At 38.0% G+C, this 23,267-nt stretch overlaps 2 protein-coding genes across 3 annotated transcripts; one reads left to right on the top strand and one right to left on the bottom strand.

Moving 5' to 3' along the window:
• Nucleotides 1-726: 726 nt before the first annotated feature.
• Nucleotides 727-11,954, bottom strand: afg1la (AFG1 like ATPase a). The gene is made up of 13 exons (XM_049596969.1): nucleotides 11,797-11,954; nucleotides 11,271-11,476; nucleotides 9,121-9,172; nucleotides 8,932-9,033; nucleotides 6,173-6,303; nucleotides 5,967-6,066; nucleotides 5,329-5,387; nucleotides 5,165-5,247; nucleotides 4,997-5,067; nucleotides 4,763-4,863; nucleotides 2,779-2,919; nucleotides 2,593-2,703; nucleotides 727-1,320 (listed from the first exon to the last, which is right to left on the bottom strand). Exons 1-13 carry the CDS (start codon nucleotides 11,921-11,923, stop codon nucleotides 1,183-1,185), a joined length of 1,422 nt encoding a protein of 473 aa, XP_049452926.1. The 5' UTR covers nucleotides 11,924-11,954; the 3' UTR covers nucleotides 727-1,182.
• Nucleotides 11,955-15,815: 3,861 nt separating this feature from the next.
• LOC125901416 (sex comb on midleg-like protein 4) lies at nucleotides 15,816-23,267 on the top strand. 2 transcript variants are annotated; one of them, XM_049597115.1, is made up of 8 exons: nucleotides 15,816-16,022; nucleotides 16,896-17,132; nucleotides 17,532-17,661; nucleotides 18,632-18,832; nucleotides 18,999-19,160; nucleotides 19,246-19,470; nucleotides 19,554-19,702; nucleotides 19,802-23,267. In XM_049597115.1, exons 1-8 carry the CDS (start codon nucleotides 16,020-16,022, stop codon nucleotides 19,925-19,927), a joined length of 1,233 nt encoding a protein of 410 aa, XP_049453072.1. In that variant the 5' UTR covers nucleotides 15,816-16,019; the 3' UTR covers nucleotides 19,928-23,267. The 2 variants fall into 2 exon arrangements, with proteins under 2 accessions (XP_049453072.1, XP_049453073.1); XM_049597116.1 differs by lacking the exon at nucleotides 15,816-16,022 and adding an exon at nucleotides 16,324-16,524.

Genomic DNA, 23,267 nt, shown 5'->3' with positions numbered 1-23,267 from the left:
GGTGGCTTAGTGGTAGAGCAGGCGCCTCATGTACAAGGCTGTTGCCGCAGCGGCCCGGGTTCGACTCCAGCCTGTGGCCCTTTGCTGCATGTCACTCCCTCTCTCTCTTACCCCTTCACACTTGTCTGTCCTATACATTAAAGACTAAAAAGCCCCCCAAAAATTGACTGAAATTGTGCTGTGAACTGTAGAAAAACAAAGTTGAAAACCTATTTGAATGAATGCAAATCACAGTCGAAGGCAGATAAATCCTCCAATATGAAACAGCTTTAAAAAGATCTTCAGATTTAGTTTCAGCACAAATAAACAAAGATTCCACTAAATTAAATACCACCAACTGTCTGTTGGTCCCAATAACACTCTTTTTTTGTTTGTTTGAATAGGAGACAAACTTTGAGGGTTTTTCTCACTTTCACTTCCCACACTGCTTCTTCGTTTTCGTCACATGCTGAATATTACTCAGTGTTTAAATAAAGGCGAGATTATTGTAAAAAGGCAAACACTTGAACCGTTAGTTTGTTTTGTTTATGAAGACAGACACATAAAAATATTTTGCCGCTGAAGTCATCTGTAAATTAAAAGCACTTCCTTGTTTCCTTTTTTAAAATACTGATACATGGAGTCAAGTGTTGTTTAATTGATCCGTGAAACGTTCTGAGACGAACATTTCATGAGTCCCATCCACAAAAATCATCAGAAATAAACACACAGCTCTAAATCCCCAAATAAATCTGCTGCCACTGTATTTACGCTTGCATTAAAATCATATATAAATCACTGAGATGCATTATGTTCTCCAAAGAGACGAGATTAAAATATCCCTTAAATCTTCATTAATGTCCTTTAGGAATCCATTTCGAAAAGTCGTCCAGCTCGTTCCCACAGATTCATAAAATACCATTGGACCTCTAAATGTTGCGGAGTTAAAAGCAATATGACACCCTAAAGTTCAGCTTAAAAATGATATTAAAGTGCAATGTCACAATAAAGTCATAAAAGGCCTGAAGATTTCAATAAATATTCTCTGTACAACATGTGCACGCGTACTGCCGAGCAGTCCCACTGGCTTTGTGCTGGATAAGATGAGTGGGAGTTAGTGTTCAGTCTGGGCTGTTTTTGGCAGAGAGGAGGACAGTTTCTGGAGTACGGAAGTTGTGTAACGTGATCCACTTTTCAGAAATGTTATACTTTTGATTTAGTGCTCCTGTCCCCTTCTAACCAGTATTCTTCTGACTGCATCTCTGTGAGGCGAGACACCGTCCTCTGGAAGGCGAATGTTTCCTCCTCTCCGCTGAAGATGGACAGACTGCTGGCTTCATCCTGTTAAACCACAGGGTGTTAAATTAAAATTAAATGAGTTGAGTGAGAATCGTCCTCATGGAAAAAAGACAATTCAACAAAAAGATGACAATGTGCTGCCGTCATTACACCAATATTTATTCTTTATTTTTATGTTTTAAAATCTGCAGACCTCACATCATCTTCAAACTTTGGTCTTTGAATGTTTAAACAGATCTTTCCTTTATTGCACTCGGGTTTTGAAGCACCCATATATACTATGTTTTATGGTTTCCTGTTTAACGAATATTTTCATCTTGTTGAAACAATTTTTCAAAGAGATTTTTTGGGGTGTCTCTTTCATCAATTTACATGGTGAAATAGAGTCCAGGTTGAAAAATGCTGAAGCCATCCTTTAATAGCAGTTAGACACCATTAACAGGGATGGTGCATGATTGTTATCGCCATGTTATGCCAGTGTTATTGTTTAGAGAGCGCTGCCAACGTGCATGTTGTGCCAACGTTTATGTAACGCCTCACTTGCTTCTGTGATGCAGGCATGTTGTTTAAAATCAAACACCGGAGCGGCGTGATGCTGCAGTTGTTTGGTTCTGTGTAATAATGCAAAGGTGGCATTGAGAAGGGACTCTTAAGTGGCCCTATGGCATGATCTCTGTGTAAAAAGGGCCATAGACAGACGACCATTCACGCTCACGTTCACACCTACGGGCAAAATAATTGTCACCAATGATCCTAACCTGCATGTCTTCAGACTGTGGGAGGAAGCCAGAGAAAACACACGCTGACACTAGGAGAACATGCAAACTCCTCACAGAAAGGCCCCAGCATTTCATGTCACATCTCTCTATTAGTTATTTAGCAGGATATCCCAAAAACTTTTTACAAGACTTCAGTGAAACTTGGTAGAAGGTAAAATCTTCAGATCCATGGATTTCTTAATATGTGGGGCTTTTTGGAGCATTTCTCTCTGACCTACGTATCCAATAATTGTTCATCACTATGTAAACTCTCATTTAAATGCAGGTAAAAATTACTGATACCAATTTCTATTATTAAAGTCATACACTAAGAGGATTGAGCATTCTTGTCAGAGGTATACACTTATTTGATTTAAAAGAAGTTCAATTAAGACTCAGTAATAGACCAAAGTTCTGGCGAAGATGATTTCTCACTGGACTGACTAACTTTGGTCTGTGTTTAAACTTCCTTTACTGACAGCCTCTGCCAGTTTAATCATCTACTCTACCACATGAAAAACTGGTTTAGCTGTGAAAACAGAGTCCGCGCTCTCACCCTTTTCAGCCCTAGATCGTCCATCATGATGTGGCTCTCGTCGTGATTGTGATCACCATTGTGTACGAAAATATCCTCCAATGGATGATCTGCAAGAATCACCACCCGCACCTGAAACAAGACAACATTATTGTATTTAAAAAAACAGATGTCGGCCATGTGTGCAGGCGAATAACAGCAGTGTACCTTTTGGTCGTAGAGGGCGTCCACGAGCGTTATGAGCCGCCTGGCTTGAGTTTTCTTGTTCAGCGTCAGTTGAGGAATGTGTCGAATAAAGACGGTGTCAAACAGTCTGGATATCTCCAGATAGTCGCTGGCCCCTAAAGGCTGAAACAGTTACATTCAAACACTGGACATCACAATAATTCAACCTCTGAAAACAATTATGTGACCTTGGCTAGTGTACTACACCAATTTAAGCTGCCATACAATTTCCATTTCCTGGGTTTTAACAAAGAGAGATAAATAATTTGTCTAGAAATGCTCGTTTACTAGAAAGTTGTGGCTTAGGACTTAATTTGCCCATGTATTTGGACTGCTTCGGCCTCTACAGAGCCACCTGTGAGTCAGTATTTTAAAAATTTATAACACAACCAAGGACTTTAAATTCTGGTCAAGTTCCCAACACTTCAAAAGACACAAAATAGGCTGAAATACAGCAAAAGGTGTATAAAATGATATTTGGTGTAACAGTGCAGCGGTGAAAAGTTCTTCTATAAAGTATATCAACAAGACTGCATGTGACACTGTCATACTATGTGACTAAATTGCCTCTGAAGCATACAGTGGAAGGACTTTTTGAGGCAACAACAGAGTTTATAATGACTCTATAAAGGCCATTATGGCTGGACTGTGTCAACTGTATGAGGAAAAAGAAACCCCACACATTTGTTTTCACCATCAATCTGATATTTCAGGGAAACCAAAAAAAAAAAATGCAGGATCATTCATGATGGTATGACAGCTGGATTTTAACTGTGAACAACCAAAACTGGCACAAGTTTTCACCAGCAATTTGAAAGTCCTGGGAAGAACGAAGAAGGGGAAGACTGCTGCAAATGATCTGTCCATTATGAACACTGCTTAAGCCCTGTTTCCACTGAGCAGTACGGTACAGTTCAGTTCGATTTGCTTTTTTTCCGTTTCCACTGTGAAAAGTTGTGGATGGTACCAATGGAACCGTTCGGTACCATCCCCATATTTGGTCCCCCCTCTGTTGGGGTACCTAGCACACAGATCTGGTACTAAAAGGTGGAGCTGTGAACACTGCAGTCTGATTGGTCAGTAGAGGACGGTCACTCTGCTCAGGGCTGAGTTGTGGCTGGTTTTGAGGCTCATGTAACCACTGTTCATACTGTGGAGAGTTTTATTAGTAAACTGTGACTATACAATGAAATGATGTTTTGCTGCCTCTCACAGCAGCTGGAGTCTGAGAAACAATAATTTCATTCACTGGGCCGACTGCCGGCAAATTTTAAGGTGGAACATTTACTTGTGATGTTACTCAATGTATGAGTTGATAATGTGAATCCATCAACGCACCTTAAATTTTACTGTGGCAACTTTGACCATTACTTTAGTTTTTATTGTCTCTCTTGGATGACATATTCTTTTAGTAATGAGTGCATCTTTATATTCTCGTTCCTGTGGGCTCTGCCAACACTAAACCCCTGAGCTTGCCTGAGAAGGACTAAATGGACAAACCTGCTTTTTAAATATCCCATGGAGAGAGACTCTCACTGCAGCCTGTTCTATTTTGTTCTGAAAATGTTGGGGTGCAGCCTCATTGTGTGGATGATAAACCAGGTGCAGACTGATAAAGGAAGAAATACAGTGAGTGCTGGACGGAGCAGTGAGTGACAACAACCCCGCCCGCATTTAAGAGTACTGTTTGCAGTGGGAACGCTAGGGTCTAGGTACCATGTCTGAAGGGTTACTGTTGGTTCCAAAGGTACCATACTGAAAGTGTTTGGTGGAAACAGGACTTAACAATGTGAGCATAAAAAGTTTTTTGTTTGACAAAGAGCTCAGAACCAGGCAAAGAAATGTAACAGTCTATCCATTAAAAGACATAATAATCCAAAATTAGAAGTCTAGAATGACACATGTAGAGCCATCGTATGTATTGCACAATATGCGTATAAAACAAGAAAAGGTCTGAGAGACTTACTCTGTCACAGAGCTCCTCAAACGTGCAGTCTGCAATGGTCCCACACGCTTTGTTCAGACGGACTTTCCTGTTGTGAACAATCATAACTCTCGGTCGTGTTACTGTGGAGAAATATAGAATGGCAAGTTCACCATGTGATATAATAGATTGTAATTTCTGTGGTAATACAGATAAAATTCTGAGCACATTATATTTCAGCTGTAAAGGCCAAATGTAGTTTGAAAGTCTTCTTACTGTCATTCTGTTTAAAAGCCAGATCATCAAACATCTTGTCTAGAGTCGCCTCTGCATCAGGCTCACTGGAGCTGCGGTGAACGTCACAAGGAAACATTAAAAACACGCACACAACAGATCAACATCTGGCTTTCAATGGAGGATTGTTTCACTTTATGGATTTCTTACAGGAAGTAGAGTTTTCCAGCCGTGGGTTTGTTCCTTTTGCGGTAATCTATCCCAGAATCCAGGCGAAGAGTCTGGCAATATTTCTGCGTGTGAGAGACAAATGATTAACAGGTGCAAAATAAAAAAATAGCATTTGTTTAATAATACATTATCTGCTTTCTTACCTGCAACACAGCAATAAATGGCACAAAGTTGACTCTCTGCAGCCCGTTTTTATACAAGTCTGAGGAGAAAGAGAGGGTCATGAGTTGTTTTAACATTTTTCTACTTACAATTAAAAAGCACAGGGACTTTAAAAGGCAATTTTTTAGGTCACAGTGTCCCATTCAAACTATTTTTTGTATCTTGGATAGCATATGGAGAGATTTAGTCTTTCTTTACTAATTTATCAAAAATTACACACTGATACAAATGATGTGTGGAGATTTTTTAAATGTTTCTCTTAACATGCAGAATCATCTTTGACACTTAATGGCGGCACACCATATCACAATTCAAAACATAAATCCGAAGTTGACACGCAAAGGACATTCTAAGTTATCTGGATGCAAACTAAGGATGCTTTCACCCCAACCTGTTCAGTTAAACTAACTCTGGCACATTTACCCAGTAAGGACGGTTGTTTGGGCAGGTATAAAAGCTGTCAATGTAACACTGGTGCAGACCAAAAAAAAAAAACGAACCAGGACAGATTGAGACGGCGGGTCTTAGTCCAGTATCAATGATATATGATATCAGCTGTGACTTAGTCGAGCAGGGAGAACAGCTTCTGAAAATGTGTTGGATTTGCTGTTACACTCACCTTCAGGAGGACGATTAGACGTGGCCACAACAACGACACCGTTCAGAAACAGATTCTCAAAGAGCTGCTTAAGAATCATGGCGTCAGCGATATCAGTCACCTGGAACATTAAAGTTTAGGTCAAATGATACAAACACAAATAATGTACAGATGCTGTCAGACTCATTTAAATGTCTCTGTGTTGCACTGATCAAAGAGATAATTACCTGAAACTCATCAAAGCACAGCAGACAGGCCTCCTCACTGATCTCCTCAGCTACTGGAGCAATGGGGTCGTAAGATTTGGCCATTTTCCCTGCTTTCCTCTTTGGCATGCTCTGCTTCAGCCGATGGATTCCTACAAACCAAAAGAAATAAAATAATAATAATACAAACTTAGTTTTAGCTCTGTAAGATAAGTGTAAGTACAAATGAGTACACTTGGATATTCTACTCTTTATTTTGTGGTGTAACAGTTCACAAAATGTAAAGTTAGACTGAAGTGCTGTAATTAACTTTATGCTTTCAATACAAAGTGAGAGCTATTTGCTATTTATATTTATCTAACTTTATAAAAGAATACTCAAGACTTTTACTAGACCCATATAAAGAGGCTTGTCAGCAGCATGCCTATATATAACGCGACATAAGCAGTACTTTAAATATAACAAAACCAAAATGTGGTGGCTAAAACAGGAAATATAAGTGCTGCTTAAGAAACACAGCTCTGCGTTGTTCCACAGACTTTGAAAATAGCGTGTCGAGATGCTCATTTCACACCAGTACTGAAATGAAAGCAGTGAACTAAACCCCCACTGAAACCTGTTCAGATCCTCTCAGGATGAAATGCTGACAGTGCAGAGGACTGTATGGAGGCTTGTTTCTCTTCTTGTTAACATACAGTAAGATATATGGGAAGTACAACTAAAGCTGACACACCAGGCTACTGATCACTCTCAATATGCAGCTTCAGACACCACAATATTAACAAGGATACACAGTGTCGTAGAGGCAAAATCACTTTGCACAGAGCTGTTGATTCAGTGGGTTGTCTGTCGCTAATGACGTTAGAATCAGGAGCAACTCGCTCTTTTTGAACAACTCTTAAAAAGGGAACAAGTAAACTCATTTCTGGTTCAGTGGTGTAACTAAAAGAACAAAAAATAAGCTTCAAAAAGCCTTGAGAAACTAATGAACGAATGAATCGGCTCCCTGTTGACACAGAATTCATTCGTTCAAAAGGTAAAACTTATAATGGTCTAGAAGTTTTACACGGTCTATGTCCAAATTATTTCACCCGTTATTTTCAGTATGTTCGTGATTCTCTTTGCATGAATACGAGGGCGAGTGTATCTAATCTGAAACATCCCAATCTAAAAAGTAAAGCAGGTAGAAGCACATTCCTCCAAACAGGACGGGAGGAGAGGAATATAATCCTAAATCAAATTTAATCAGCTCATTCTCTGAACAGTTTCACAAAACAGCTGAAAAATGGATGCCGAGTGAGCTAGTGAAGTGAAACATCCTTTCCAGGACGGGTCCAAGGATTTGGTCTTGTTTATAAAGTGTTTTTATTGTTTTTCATGACTGTATAAGATTGATGTTTTTTTTATTAGGTGTATTGGTGTAAAAATGAAATTTAAGTAACATATATTCCTGCCTGCTTCCTAGTGTAAATAAACCATGTGACTTTACTGTGCATAAGAGCCAGGTTAACTTCAGATTCAGAGAGTCCTCCATGGAAGTTAACTCGTTATTCTGCACACGCCATGAGCTAAAGAATGAGTGAGTACAGCAACAGACTCTCATCACAGAGGTACCCAGCATGAAGCGCTGAGCCCTCTGAGCTGAAGCTTGAATCGTGCGCGAAACCCCTGAGAGGAAAACCGAGTGAGTCAGACTCTGGCGTCATGTTGTTGGAACTGTCTGATTCAGAAGTGAGCAGTAACTCTCTGCTGGGCTCGAAGATTCTGGTTCTTTCACTGAGCGTAGGAGCAATGGCTGTCCGAGTACAAACAATATGACAGAGACCACGGCCTTATCATGCCAAATTACTGATGACTGTCAATGTTTGCTGTTCAATCATGGCAATAAAACAACTTATCACTAGGTTATAATTACGTATCACCAAGCCCACTTACACTATGGCATTTAAATACAGTTATTTATTTGTGAGACTGAAAAAGCAAAGAGAGGATGTCAGTTAGCGGCGGTTGTGTACAGAACGAAAAAGAGACCTGGCAATGGAGCCATGCTGGGTTCATCTGAACCCTCTGAAACCTGGAGCAGCATCACTTTTCTTGTGCTGTGCTCAGATGCCTTTCACAAGCATTGAAACCTTTGAACACTGAGCTAATTGAGCTAATTTCTTTTCGAAAAATATGGGGGAAAATACAATGAACAATGTGGTAAGAAATATCCCAGAAACTGCAAAATTTTTTTTTATAGATTTAGAAAATGATATTTAAAAAAAAATAGGGAAAAAAGAAAAAAGCTAGGAAAAGATTACATTTATAATTATTAATATTATTCAATTTTAAAATAATGTTACAGAATAAACTATAAATAAAATAATAAAATAATTTTTAAGCACTCTTTCCAGGTCCTTTCCTGGTTTGTTTCTTTTTAACTTTCTTTCTTTTAATTATCTTTTTTTTTTTTTTTTAAACTAATTTCTTACTCATTTTTTGGGTCATTTCATCTTTTTTTTTTTTTTTAAAGAAATCGAGCCAATTTGCTCATGTTTCAAAGGGTTAATAAATAAATAAAACAAAATAAAGTAAAAACAAAAATCTATCTTCTGCTAATGTATCTTTTCTTCCCACTGCACCAAACAGCCATTTGCAGCTGAGTGACCCTCCACGTGGCTTGACTCAAAGCTTGAGGACCTATTTGCCCTCTGGTGGATGTTAGGAGCAAAAGAAACTCAACTGTGACAATGATGAACATTATTTGCACCCTCGGTACAAACATGAAGCCTACTCACTTTTATGCACGTCCAACATGAAGCCGTGGAAATGAACCCTCTTCTTCTTTTCAGTCTCAACGTATGAATAAAACATGTCCATCACCATCGTTTTCCCTGTGCCTGAAGCAACACAGAGGGAAAGTTTAAAACACAAAATGTCGGAGAAATGTAAAATATATGTGAAACTCTGCGGTTGTTCTCTCTTACCAACATCACCGTAGATGTAATAACCTTTAGGAGCCTTTGGTTTGGTGAAAAACTGAAAGACAAAATCAGCAGACGGGTTCTGATGTTACAAAACGATCCCACATTAAATACAAGTCTTCAGAAGAACAGACTACAAAACGTAAATTTCTGTAATTAATCATTAAGTTTCATGTTCTTTATTATATCTGCATAAAATAGTGCTGAAGTTCAAATATAGGAGTGACATATATCTAAAATAGAATTCAAAACAGTGCTGTGATCGACAGATAGAATGAATTAACCATGATGTAAACATGTTATGCAGTAATGTGGTAAATGTATGTGACAGCTTAGAGCAGGATGTCGATCAGCACATAAATATATATAGAGCTGTAATGGTTTAACAGCTTGTAAACAGGCAGTCACATAAAGAAACAGAGACATACAGAGACGTGAACAGGTAGTAACATGACATAAAAGTAATAGTAATGTCAGTAACAACATGTTGCATATCTTGCATACCAGTCTGTGACTGCAAACAGTTATTTTTCCTGCGATGTGCCGCAGCAGCTGCATCTGAGTCGACGACCAAAACACTCATCGGACAGGCTGGCTCTGTTCTGAACCACCACAGCAGATCTGTCACAGTAACTGGCAGATTTACTGCCACAGAAACAACTGCGATAAATTATATGATTGTCATTCTAAGACCATTTTATGCCGACAATATGATACAATAATGTAAGTACACCCTCTCAAAGAGCAGTGAACTTTTAATTCGACCAGAACTGACAGAAAAATGTGTTTCTGTGTAGTTTTTATATGCTCATTTGGTTTAGTCTTATAATGCTAAGGAAAACTCTTCTGTTTATTCTGACATGCTGGCTTAAATATTGGTGACATTTTGTAAACAATCACACCTGTACACAAGGGCGATATCGAACAATATATGGACATGACCACGATCATTTTTGCTGACCTCAATAAGTCGAGATAGTAATTATGATGACACGCCTCCATATTGGAGACATTAAAGGTGGTGGTAGTGGTGGAGAAGAGGATGCTGGATAATGAAAAACACCTCACACCCTCTTAATAACCTCCTGGTCAACCAGTGGGGCATTTTCAGTAAGGAGACTAACAGAGTTGTGCTGTGAGGTCCTACCTCCTCTGTGTCAGGACAGACGGCTCAGGAGGTGAAGCCTCACGTTTCCCCCTAACAGACTAAAGACTAATACGAACATTGTCACCCTGGACTCACACACCTTTCATCTTCTTTAATTATCTGACCAATAACTGTGCTCATTTAATCAGACATTTTATTCTGCACGACTTCACCACCTCTCACCTAACACGTCAGTAAAAATCCTGTCATTTATTTAAGCTACTGACACCTAGAGTTGCAATGATTAATCAATCAGTTGTCAACTATTAAATCAATCTCTGACTAATTTAATAATCAAATAATCAGTTTGACTAATTGTTTAAGAAAAAAACATCAACATTCTCCGATTACATCTTCATAAATATGAATATTTTCTCATTTTTTTCCTCCCTTTTGACAGTAAATTGAATATTTTTGGGTTGTGGACAAAAAATGACATTTAATGTCATCATCTTGGGCTTTGGGAAACACTGTTTGACATTTTTCACCATTTTCTGACATGTTATAGACCAAAAACTAATAAACTGATCAAGAAAATGATCATTAAGTTACATGTGCTGTATATTGCTGAATGTTCCGTATTATATTTTTGACCACTTTTAAGTCAAAGCTAATATAACCTTTTTTTACACTGCCTACTCCATGCAAAATTACTTTAAACTCAATTTTAAATAACCTTCTTTATCTTTGCACCTCTTGTCTGAACTTTTGCTATTTTAATGGTGATTTTTTTTTGGATTGTAAATCATTTAGAAATCAATTATACCTTTAATATCTTTTTTTCCACTTCACTCTTTTATTGTAAATCTGTATCCCATATTATATTGATATAGATATATTGATATTATATTGCTCTGTAAAGCACCTTGAATTCCCCTGGTGTATGAAATGTGTATGAAATGTTGTTGTTTTTTTTCACATTATTTGTAAACATATCTTTAAAGGAAAAAACAGTACAAAGGTAACAAGGGGAACCAGCAATCACTGAGTGTGTTTGTGTCTGTACCTTGGAGATGAAGGATGTCGGTGTGTTGCTGTATCCTCGGAGCTTTTTATGGAGCTGGTCCAGAGTCTGCAGCACCGCTTTCTGATGCTCATCCTCCCGCAGGGTCCCGTCTCTGATCAGCCCGGTGTAGTGATCCAGAGGCCCGGTGAACCCAGCGGAGCTCACCCCGCTCTCCTCCACCGCCGGCTGGGCTTTCACTGAGTAACCTTTATTTAAATGATAGCAGCACAGTTTAACTAGCTGACTCTGTGAGTGTGAACGTTAACTGACCTGTGAGGTAATGTTGCTGCCGAGGACCAAAGGTTAGTGACAGCTGGTTAAATACAAAGGTAAGTTTAAACAGAAGGCCACATATATATTTATAGGAGTAACGTCACCTAGACAACTTTAATACAGTGTAAACTATGGCATAAAATGTTAAATAAAAGTACAACTGGGTGGAGTTTTAGTAGAAATTAGCTTCAGACCAACGGAAAAACTTTAAACTCCTTAACTGTCACTACGACTCACTCAAAACTCGTCTCACCTCGTCTGCAGAGCTCTGTCAGACATTTTAACAGCTTTCCGGATGAATATTGTTCAGTCAACAGACTTCTGACGCCCAGTAGAGCTGAGGGTGACATCTTTACAGACAGCGGTATGCACACCGCCATCTTGGTTTCAAATTCCCTCAACGTAACTTTATTAGCAAACACATAACAAACAAGAAGCGTGTCTCGCTGTCGGCCAGCAGGGGGCGGAGTTTCACTCAGGCCACGACCCGGGATTTAAGTAATGATAATATTTATTATTATTATTATTATTATTATAATGTCACAGCACTGCAGGATTATGATAATATTTTATAATTATATATCAACATTTATAATATATAATTGCTGAACAATTCTTCAACAAACAATATTATGAATATTATTAATAATATTAAGTATTCTTAATTTTTTATATTGTTATATACAAATAAATAAAGGGATTTTTAAATAAATAGATAGATAATTAATTTTAAGTAGACAACATGTTTGTGAGCAATATTTTTTTTTTTAAAAAAAAGCAAATAGATAAACAAGAAAATATTGAAGTCATAAAATAGTTTTAAACTAAAAATATATAATAATTATTGTTATTATTAATAATAATAATACCCATATATTTGATGATTTAAAAATGTATTAATCTATTTATTAAAACATCTGTTTATTTATTTTGATATTAATACATTTACAATAAGATGATAACAATAATACTTATTACTTATTATTTATAATAATTAGCATTTTTAATATATTTGTTAATTTTGGAATATTTTCTTGTTCATCTATTTACTACATATATATATATATATACGTATTATATTATATATATATATATATGTATGTATGTATATATATATATATATATATATATATATATATCTACATACATACATATATATATATATATATATATATATATATATATATATACATACATATATATATATATATATATATAAACACAACAAAGCATTTTTGTAAATTTACAAAAGACATAAAAGTCATTAAGATAACATTTAAAAAACAAGACATAAAAGGATATATTTAAATAAGATTTTAAAACAGTAAAATAAAATAGACGATTAAAAACAAGCTTAAGTTGAATAAAACAGATTAAATAGAAGGATCAGAATTGCAGTGTATGGTTTGAATGAATATTCTTTTTTTATTAAAAGCAATGGCAATAAGAAAAGCTTTAAGTCTCTTTTTAAATGAATCAGTTCAAAATGTATTTTCCGAAAGAACTGCAGCAGCTGTTGAGGCCATTTAATTATTTATTTATTTCTTAATTTAACTTTTAATTTTACTGAATATATTTGGATTTGAGACATTAGGGAAAACAAATCATCCAAAGACCTTGAGCTTTGGGAATTGTTACAGGCATTTTTTAAATTTAATTATCTTTATACTTAAGTAAAAAAATAAAGATAAATTAATTGAAAATAGAAAAATACTTATTAGTTGCCATCCTAATCACAATCATCCACAATAGGGTCTACACACACTACACCTCATTTGTTATTATAGAATAAATGACTGTACCCTGTAGTGTAGTAGCATCTACTGAAATGGCCAAGGAGATAGGAAAATCAAAGTCCCATGGTGTTAATTTAGGCTAAATTTAGAACATATACACCTGAGTCCAAGTCATGAAATACCTAAAATGACCTTTTGTGTTTCATGTGGCAGAAACAGGGACTGCAGAGAAACTGCACATGATGCAGATCAGTGTTTACGGAGGAAATCATGTTGAAAAGGCAGAGACGAAAATATGCAGGGGACAAATTCATTAATAGATAAGCAAGGCATTGATTATGGTTATTATGATATATTATTTAGAACTGCAACTGATGATTATTGTTATTATGGATTCATCTGACTGTTGTTTTAGTGTATTAAATGTTACAAAATAGCCACAGTAATGATTTCAGATTGATTTTTTTTGTTAACTAACAATCCAAAATGCAGAGATATTTAATTTACATCACATTTTAGAGGCTGAAACCAGAGAAAGGTTTGTAGTTTTCACTTCAGTAATAACTTAAATATTGAAGATAAATGTCTTGTCAATTAAAATAATGAATATAGCTGCAACTAGTAGTCATTTTCATCATCATTTAATCTGCCAGTTGTTTTCCTGTTTAATCGCTTTTACTATAAATACAAAAATAGTGAAAAAGGTTTGTTGTAATGTCCCTCAGCTCAAGATTTCTGTGCTTCATTGTCTTGTTTTGTCTGAACAACCGAAAACCCAAATACATTCAATTCATTATCAAGTTTATTGTCACGTATGACTAAAAAAGCAGTAAATCTTCAAATTCAAAAAATAAATATTTCGTATTTTTGCTTAAAAAACAAAGACGTAAACACTGTTGCTGAGGCATGTTGTGTAAATTAAAATATTGTATGAATGGACCCATTTTTCCTGCAATGTATGATAACTACAATTTGAATAATATATCTAGGGCTTAGTGTCACAATACTGACATTTCTAACTTCAATATAATATCTTGAAAAATACTGACATTCAAAACCGTTTTTGATAACACAGAAAATTTTGACATTGAGGGCATATGTTTTAAAAAATGATCAAAAGATGAATATAACAGAGCTATAACATGACAAGGATGACTTTTCTTGGTTTGTAGTAGGGAACAGCACAGAGACTGTAGTACACATTAATGATAAGAGAAAGCGAGACAGAGCTGCAGGTACTGGTGCATCAATACTGCTTAAACTGCGCATTGAAACTGTTTCACATATTCAGAATCAATATGTATCAATATATCAATATTTATGACAAATCTACCAGGGCTGCAGTTTTAAATATATGTATATTTTTAGTATTGACTAATATGCAGATTATTACTGATAAAACAGTCAGGAAATATGTCAAAGTTCATGTCCTTGATTGCTTTGTTTTGTTTGACCATGGGTCCAAAACCCAAATATATTCAGTATATTATCATTTGATGAAGAAAAGCACTGATTCCTGACATCTGAGGAGCAAATATTTGGCATTTTTGCTTAGATAAATAACTTAAATATTGTTGCTGATGAATGTTATGTCAATTGAAATGAATCAACTAATTGTTTCAGCTGTAATATTGTATTCAGCTGCAATATCACACAGCCTAATAGCAGTTCGAGTTATATATGCAGGCTGAAATTATTGATTAATTATTTTCTTAATTAACATTTTGCCTACACAAAGCTCAAGGTTTGTGTCCTAAAATACGTTGTTTTGTTCGACCATCAGTCCATAACCCTAATATATTCAGTTTATTATCATGTATGACAAAGAAAAGCACCAAAATCGTCACATTTAAGAAGCAAATATTTGGCATTTATACTTACAAATGACTTTAATGTTGCTGCTGGCAGATGTTGCAGTTCTAATTTTGTGATCAGCTGTAGTATTACATAGGCTAACTGCAGTTTGAATAATAAATCCAGGGCTGCAACTGACTGTATATATTTATATTAGCAATTAATATGCAGATTAAAAACAAGGATCATGTCCTCAGTTGTATTCTTTTGTTAAAAACCCAAATATATTCTGTTTATTATCATGTAAATCCTCAAATCTGACCAGCAGCTATTTGACATTTATCTTTAAAAAACATATTATAATGATAATTTGATTATCAAAATAGATTGTTTTTTTTTTTTTTGATGGATTAATCTAGTAACCGTCAAAGCTCTAAATTTATCATATGTCAATAAATATATTTATAAAATCTGCAAGAATAACATCTGACAGCTGCAAACCTGCTGCAGAAATCAAGAAAAATAACGTTGACACTTTCTGATGAATCTTCTCATTAAAATTAAAGATGGCAGAAACTCTGTCCGTGGTCTAATTATACCTCCACAGCACTGAGCAGACAAAAAAACATGGCAGACAACCGACGGGGTGTTACAGAGGCTTACAGGCTTGTTGCCATGACAACAGAGGAGCCCTTCTCCCTCACTCACTCTCCCTCTCTCTCTCCGTCTCTCTTTAATGCACACACACACACACACACACACACACTGTCACTCTCTCTCTCTCTCTCTCTCTCTGTCTGTCTGTTGTACACACACACACACACACACACATATATATATATATATATACAGTATTACAGTGGAAGCCGCCTGCTTTGAGATCCGTGCTCAGGAAAAATATAGGAAACACAGGAAGGAGTGTAGGGACACTCCACATCTGTTTTGGATGGTGAGTGGCTGCTGACTGCTGATTGCTTGTTTACATACTGTATCCTTTTGATAAATCTGCTTTAATTTTAAAACAAGAGACATTTTTGGAGGCATGAATTAATCATTCGTGCTGCACGGGAGATTTGCCACATGTTTGTTTTTTTGCTGCTTCTTCCTTTTTCTTTTTTTCTTTTTTAAAGATTAGGGTGGAAGCTGTCATCGTAATGGTAATTCATAGCTGGGTAGCCATGGTGAAGTCAATTTCCCCCTCCCTCTGCCACTGCTGAATGCATTAGTCTAATGAGATGTCTGCAGCCTGTGTGCCGAGCAGCAGCAGCAGCAGCAGCAGCAGAGGCAGCAGTGTGTTAACCAAAAGGGGGGACGAGGAAAAAGCCACACACAGCAAGAGCAAGATGGCTTTGCCTTCATTGTTAGGGATCTAGCTTTATGGTCACCTTTACGCTCCTGGGATTTAAGACAAAAGGGCTTGGCTCTTGGGTTTTCACAATAGAAGACAGCAGGTAATAGATCCCCCCTCCTCTCTGCATCTCTCAGGTTTATTAGTGTGTTATCAGTGCAGGATGGAGGTGCTGTTTCCTCCACAGCTCATGCATGGCTGCCTTTTGTGTTGTTTGCTTATGATGGTGCTCTGCTAAATGCTGCTCCTCTCACCGCAATGCTCAGCTGAGTGTTCTGCAGTCTCAGTGTTTGGATGTTTGCTGTTGTTCACCTTTCTGCCTCCTCTGTGTCTGCTCTAAATTGATGCTAATGCTGCTCTCTGATATGTAGTTGCCAAGGAGGAGGAGGAGGAGGATTAATGTGCAAGTAAAGTGCATGTTTTCTTTGCATTTCTGTAGCTGGAGCTCAGTTGCTTGTTTTTCTTTGTCTCCAGCTCCAAATGAGTGTACCTGCAGCAACGGCACAGAAATCAGACGGCAACAACAGTGAAATGCAATCAGCTGCAGTGGCTCCCTCCTTCATCCCCAGCCAGTCGGGGAAGATACCGGGCAGGAAGAGAGGGAGACCCCCGCTCCGCAATGTCGCCAAGATGGATTTTCCAAACCGTTACCCTGAATCGCTCCCTCCACTCAAAGTGCCAAAGAAGAGGGGGAGAAAGCCGGGCTTCAAGGTCAGCCACATGAGGGGGAAACCGGAGGGGGATGAGCTGTGCTGTGTGTGTGGGGATGCAGTGTGTTTAAAAATGCATGTGTACACAGAAAGACAGACACACCGGCTCCATGCCCTTCACGTTTTGTGGGACCCCAGTGTAACAGAGAGAGACTTAACATCTGTGAGGCTTTGTTCTGCTGTAGTCAGATGTTACTGAAATATTATTATGTCAAAAGAGAAAGTCATAATGTCTGTTTTTTATCCATGAATACACAGAATTTATCATCTGTGGCTTAAAAAGCACAGTTTTATACAGATTTGGTTGCCTGATTATTCTACCATCCCCCTCTCTGCACGATTCAGTAAATAAATGATGCCTGAAATAAACACAGGAATATAAAAACTTCTTCTCCCACAGCTCAAACCCAGGATGGTGATGACACCGTTGGCTATCTCTCCACCCAGCAGCACCCCTGAGCCCGATATGAGCTCCATTCCTCAGGATGCTGCCACCATCCCCCACTCTGCCACGCCCCAGGTGCTCACAGGTAAGACACAGAACTCTCAAACCACACATAAGGGCTCATTTATGCTCAAAGTTAGATACGTATACGGACAAGGATGGAGTCCTCTGTTAATGCTGCGTTCATTTTGCCTGTATCCATTTTCTGATAGCTTAGGGATACGGGCGAAACCGAGCAGTACCGTGGGGGGTAGTGTAGCCTTGTTCTAGCGAGATACAACTGTAGGAGACCTTTGAAAATTGCCGTAACTGACCGAATCAATAATATAATGAAAAGAATTTTTCATCCACACCACTGTCTACAACATTGCCTCTGTTAAAAGCCACATTATTATGACCTCCTCCATCGTGGCCACCTTTGTTGTTGTCTGAAGCCTTTGCTGCGCCCTCTAGTGCCATCTATTGGCTGTTTTATGTCGTCATAAAGGACAGATAGAAGTACGAGGGCAGTGACATTACAATATTTGAAACTGATGTGTCTATTTTCGTACGTAAAGGGAGTATGAATGAGCCTTAAGAGGAATTAAAGGTCCAGTGTGTGGGATTTAGTGGCATCTAGTGGTGAGGTGGCAGAACTGAAACTCCTCCTATGTGTCAGCTTTGTAGGGGAACTATGGCGGCCAACGCAAAAATGCAAATAGAGAGCAAGTGTTTGGTTTGTCTGATCTGGGCTACCATATGACAACATGATGGACTCTGGACGAGGTCTTGCTCTGTATGTAGACATAAATGGCTCATTCTAAGGTTACGAAAACACAATGATTATTATTTTCTGGTGATTGTAAATGAATGAAAACATAGTTATGATTATTAGATTCCATATCTGCCAATAGATGCCTCTAAATCCTACACACTGGACCGTTAATAGACTTCTTGTCCTGAAAATCTCGCGACGATTTGCTTTGACTCTTAAAGATCATTAAGATAATTTAGGTATCTCTTCTCCATCCCTCATCCACCCAAACCTGTCTCCCCCTCTGTTTTCCCTGCCCCAGTCTGTATCTACATCAACAAACAGGCCAACACTGGCCCCAACCTGGACAGGAAGAAGATCCAGCAGCTCCCCGATCACTTTGGACCTGACAGACCCTCTGTGGTGCTGCAGCAGGCGGTCCAAGGATGCATCGACAGCGCCTTTCAGCAGAAAACAGTGTTCACTCTCCTCACGCAAGGCTACGGGGGAGAAAAAATATCAGGTGTTGTACAAAGACCTCCCTCAGGTGTTGCTTTCTATTTGTTCTGTTGTTTTTATTTCAGCACTTTACCTGAGGTGGCACTGTGTAGCAAACATGCATTAGTAAAGGTTTAATAACTGAGACTATGATGTTGTTTCAAGTGGTTCCTCCTGTTTTGCTCCTCCAGCCACATTTGATGGGAAGCAGCACCTCCTCAGCCTCCCCGTGGTGAACAGCATCGACTATGTGCTCCGCTTTCTGAAGAAGCTCTGCCGCAGCTTGCACTGTGAAAACCTCTTCAGTGATCAGCCCATTACCCAGCACAGTGGTGGCTCCTACCAGTCGGATGGTACGTCTGAATCTGTCTAACAGAAGCTGCTGTGCAGACATAAACAAATTATTTGAGCTAATTCTGACTCTAATCTCATCTTTAGCTGAAACATCGATGGCCGAGGACTACCACTTAGACCAGTCTGACGGCAAACGCTACTCCGTGGACCCCGGCGATTCTGCTTTCAGCTCCATAAGCTCGTCCTACTCGCCAAAGTCCTCCTACGGGTTTCGTTCGTCACAGCAGTTCTCCAATGGCTCGGCCTCCATGAGTATGTGCAGGCAGTCGTCCACCAGCCCAAACACGTTCCCCGAGAGCAACAGGACAGGTGAGACAAAGCAAAGATTGCTTCAATGGATTTTTCTCTGAGGTGTGAAAAGTTAAGCACCTTTCTATTCTGTGTTCTTCCAGGAGGTTATAATGCATCTACAGAGCCCCAGGAGTCCAAGGCTCCACCCAATAAAGACCCATCCACCTGGTCTGTGGAAGATGTTGTCTGGTTCATCAGGGATGCGGACCCACAGGCTCTCGGCCCCCACGCAGACGTCTTTAGGAAACATGTAAGTTCATGGTACTCTTGTTCATCCAGTAGGGATTCTTGCTTTGTCGTCTATTCCTGGCTGATTTGACACCATCTTCTTCTTTCTGCTGCCCCTCAGGAGATCGATGGAAACGCTTTGTTACTCCTAAAGAGCGACATGATCATGAAGTATCTCGGACTGAAGCTGGGGCCGGCCTTGAAGCTTTGCTACCACATTGACAAACTAAAGCAGACTAAGTTCTGAAAACCCTCTACGATATATTTCCCCTCCTTGAGTCCAACAATACATTTGAAAAGGGACCCCAGGTCTGTGGGCCAACGGGAAGAGAGGAGGGTCTGCAAGCATGAGGTGCATCACAAATAGGTTGCTACTTTTAAGGTTAAATGAACTCATTTGTGCTCAGAAGGAGCAGGTAACAGTAACTTCTTTGTAAAAGTATGCTATAGGTGAACTAAAAAGTCCAAGACAGCCGCACAAAGAGTGACATCAACAAGTAATACTGCGCAGATACAACTTTATCTTTAGTCGTTTATGAATCTGTTATCTGTTACATTAGCATTTTAACATTAGCAAGATGTGGAAAAGTAGGAGGAGAGTAGGGTCCAACTTAATGCTTACATTATTGGGTACACGTAAATGTTAGCTTCTTCTAACAGGGAACAGGTGTTAACATAACATTGAAATAGCATCACCGTTTAAACTGATTTGGCTAACTTGTCAAATCCAGCTCTTACGAAGCAATATTAGCTTAATTTAGAGACATGTTTCTAGTCACCTGATCAATGTAAGTCTAATTCACTCTTGTTTTTACCTCTGTTTTGGTCTTCACTGACTCCTGAGGGAAATATTTGTCTCTTTAGCTGCTGAATGCTCCACTAAGTTCACTAGCTTGTTGCTAACTGTGCGTGTCTGTTGTGTGGTGCTGAGCAGGTGGTGTACTGTGGGTTTTTAGAGCTTTTACTTTGCTGTGACCAAAAACAGCATGAGTGGTGAGAATGAACCAAAACAGTAAATTTAAGGACCCGACAGCGTCCCCTAACAAGCTGAAACCGACTATAATGCTACGTTGAGCCGAGGCAACTGCAGATTCATCAGTAAGTTCATCACTATGACTTTGATACTACTTTGCTTTTACATTTCCACTGATTTATTATTGTCATTCTAGCTACTTTAAGGGTCTGAGTAGGGATGTAGGGGACGACAAATTCCCCTAATATTTAAACTGAGGTTTAAACTTAAACTAGTTAACTAGTCTAAAAGTAGGAAACACTCAGAAAACAGTTGACATTGATCACAATTTAATCTTTAAGTTTAATTGTCCAGAGAAATGTATATTGGTGGTTCCCAACTGGTGGGTTGCGGGTCCATTCTGAATGGAAAATACAGGCTTTATTTTAAAGTACATTGAATTTCTCGCACAGCTTTTATTTTTAAGAGGCGTTTCCTGCTATAGAGTAAGTGACTAATGGACAGGTACTTAACAGAGACAGCAAACTAGCTTGACGACATAGCCAAAAGCAAGTGTGACGCTAAATATATTCAACTGTGTGGACTTTGAATCTGGACCCTGTGACTGGACCAGTTAAGAACTTCTGGTCCATATTAAAAGAGCTATTTGAAATTCTTAATCACATTTTGTAATAACCAAATTGTGTATTAAAGGCCCCTGAAATATGTGGCACTTTGCACTGTGTATTATGAACATTGCATATTATCCTACAAAATATGGCAGCTCACTAAATAAAAGTTAACAAATGACTTATTGAAAACAATCTTTAGGAAAATAAATCTTTCGGAAAAATACCTTCACTCGCATAAAATGATAACAGTTTAGACCAACTAGTATTTCTAGGGCAGACTAGCATGGGTAGTGTGTTTAATCAACTCCGCAACGGATGCACATCCCTAGTTTTGAGCAGAGAAACATTCAAATCTGGTTGAGTAAATGACGGAGGGGACTGCTAAAGGAAGTGATACACCTCATACTTGTATCCCGACCCTCTTTCCCTTGGCTCACAGACTTTGGGTCATCAGACGTGAGGTCCACAGTCGTTGGACCCTTTCGGTACATTTTACTGAAGATTTCCATGATGTCATGTAGTGATAATCACAAATTCATCCCTCTCTTTTTCTCTCTTTACTTACTTACTCTACTTTTGGCACAGATTTTGAACTGAAAACCATCAGATTGTGGAATGCATCCTTCATACATGTTAACATTATGTAACCAGTAAAAGAAGGCCAGTGTAAGGAAAGGTGTTTGTCTCACAAACCTTCATGAGCAGCACATCTGTCTGCTGCATGCAGATTTCATAATATATATATATATATATATATACATATATATATATTCATCATCTGACAAGAAATGTATAACAGAAAACACTTTATACCTTAAGGAACTCTCACTTTGTCAGATCTCACCATAGGATCTTGTTTACCCGTGTTTACTGAGCTGAAAACATATCTATAACTGTACTGAGAAACGGTGCATTAAATACTACATTGCTTTTTAATTGAGAGATTTAGAAAATCATTTTGATACTATTTTTTCACATTACTGTGTAACAAGAAAAGTAATGTTCCCATTGGATTTTTGTCATTCTTTTTTATTATAATTTTAATATTAAAAAACAATATAACCTAAACAAAACATAGCCTACATAGAAAGACAGTCGCTCTCGTGTTAGTATATATAAAGAAAAATGAGAGCATTGTGAACGTGATATATTTATGTTTCAATATGCAAGATTGTTACATGCCAATTATCTCCACAGGCACTTCATGTGTACTCATAAGAAGGTTTTTTTAAATTCATATGTTTCTATGTTTTTATTGAGCATCAGTGTTGATACGGAAGCTGTCAAAACACACGAAACACTTAAATGTTACACTGAGAAAACTTAAACGGCCATGTAAATGGGTATATAATATAGTATTGCTTTTGTATACCACTTTTGGTGTACAGTATGCATCCTTTTTTAATCAATTAACCTTTGTAAGTGAATGCTGCTGTAAAGATACTACATGTAAGCCATGCCTAGTGAGATCAAGCTAAGGTGTTTTATTTTGAAAATCACTATGAATAAGAGTTTTAGAGAACGCTGAGTGGATCAGTACTCTATGCTGGTGCTAAAGTTATCTATGTATTTAACTGTTTGCTTTTGTGTTTGTGAGATGTAAAGGAAATCTTATGTGTATCCTGTACTGTATGTGAGCATTAAATTAAGAAATCAAGTAATGAGAGATTTGAGTGTTTCAGACTTTTCATTTCCTCCATTTTAGTGTCTGTATTCTGACGGAATATATTGGAGGTTATCTTTTGTTTTTATAATTAAATTTAAATGGATCCAGATTTGGATGTGGGTCCACACATCTGAGAATTATTTTGGCTTGGAGCTTCATCTGTGCTTCAACACACATGATTTGACAAAGGTGACCTATATCTGTGGCTCCCAAACTGGTGTCCTCCAGGGGTCCTTACTGGGGCCTCTCAGGGGTCCACATATATCAGGAACAGATTCACATCTCAGCCCGATCGCCAGAGGAACATGTTGGCATTGAACGTTTTTGCAAACCAGGG

Source organism: Epinephelus fuscoguttatus, linkage group LG14 (assembly GCF_011397635.1).
Source record: "Epinephelus fuscoguttatus linkage group LG14, E.fuscoguttatus.final_Chr_v1".
In the NCBI taxonomy this organism is placed as follows: Eukaryota; Metazoa; Chordata; class Actinopteri; order Perciformes; family Serranidae; genus Epinephelus; species Epinephelus fuscoguttatus.
The sequence above is the reverse complement of the archived record's forward strand: the minus strand, read 5'-3'. Positions and strand labels throughout refer to the sequence as shown.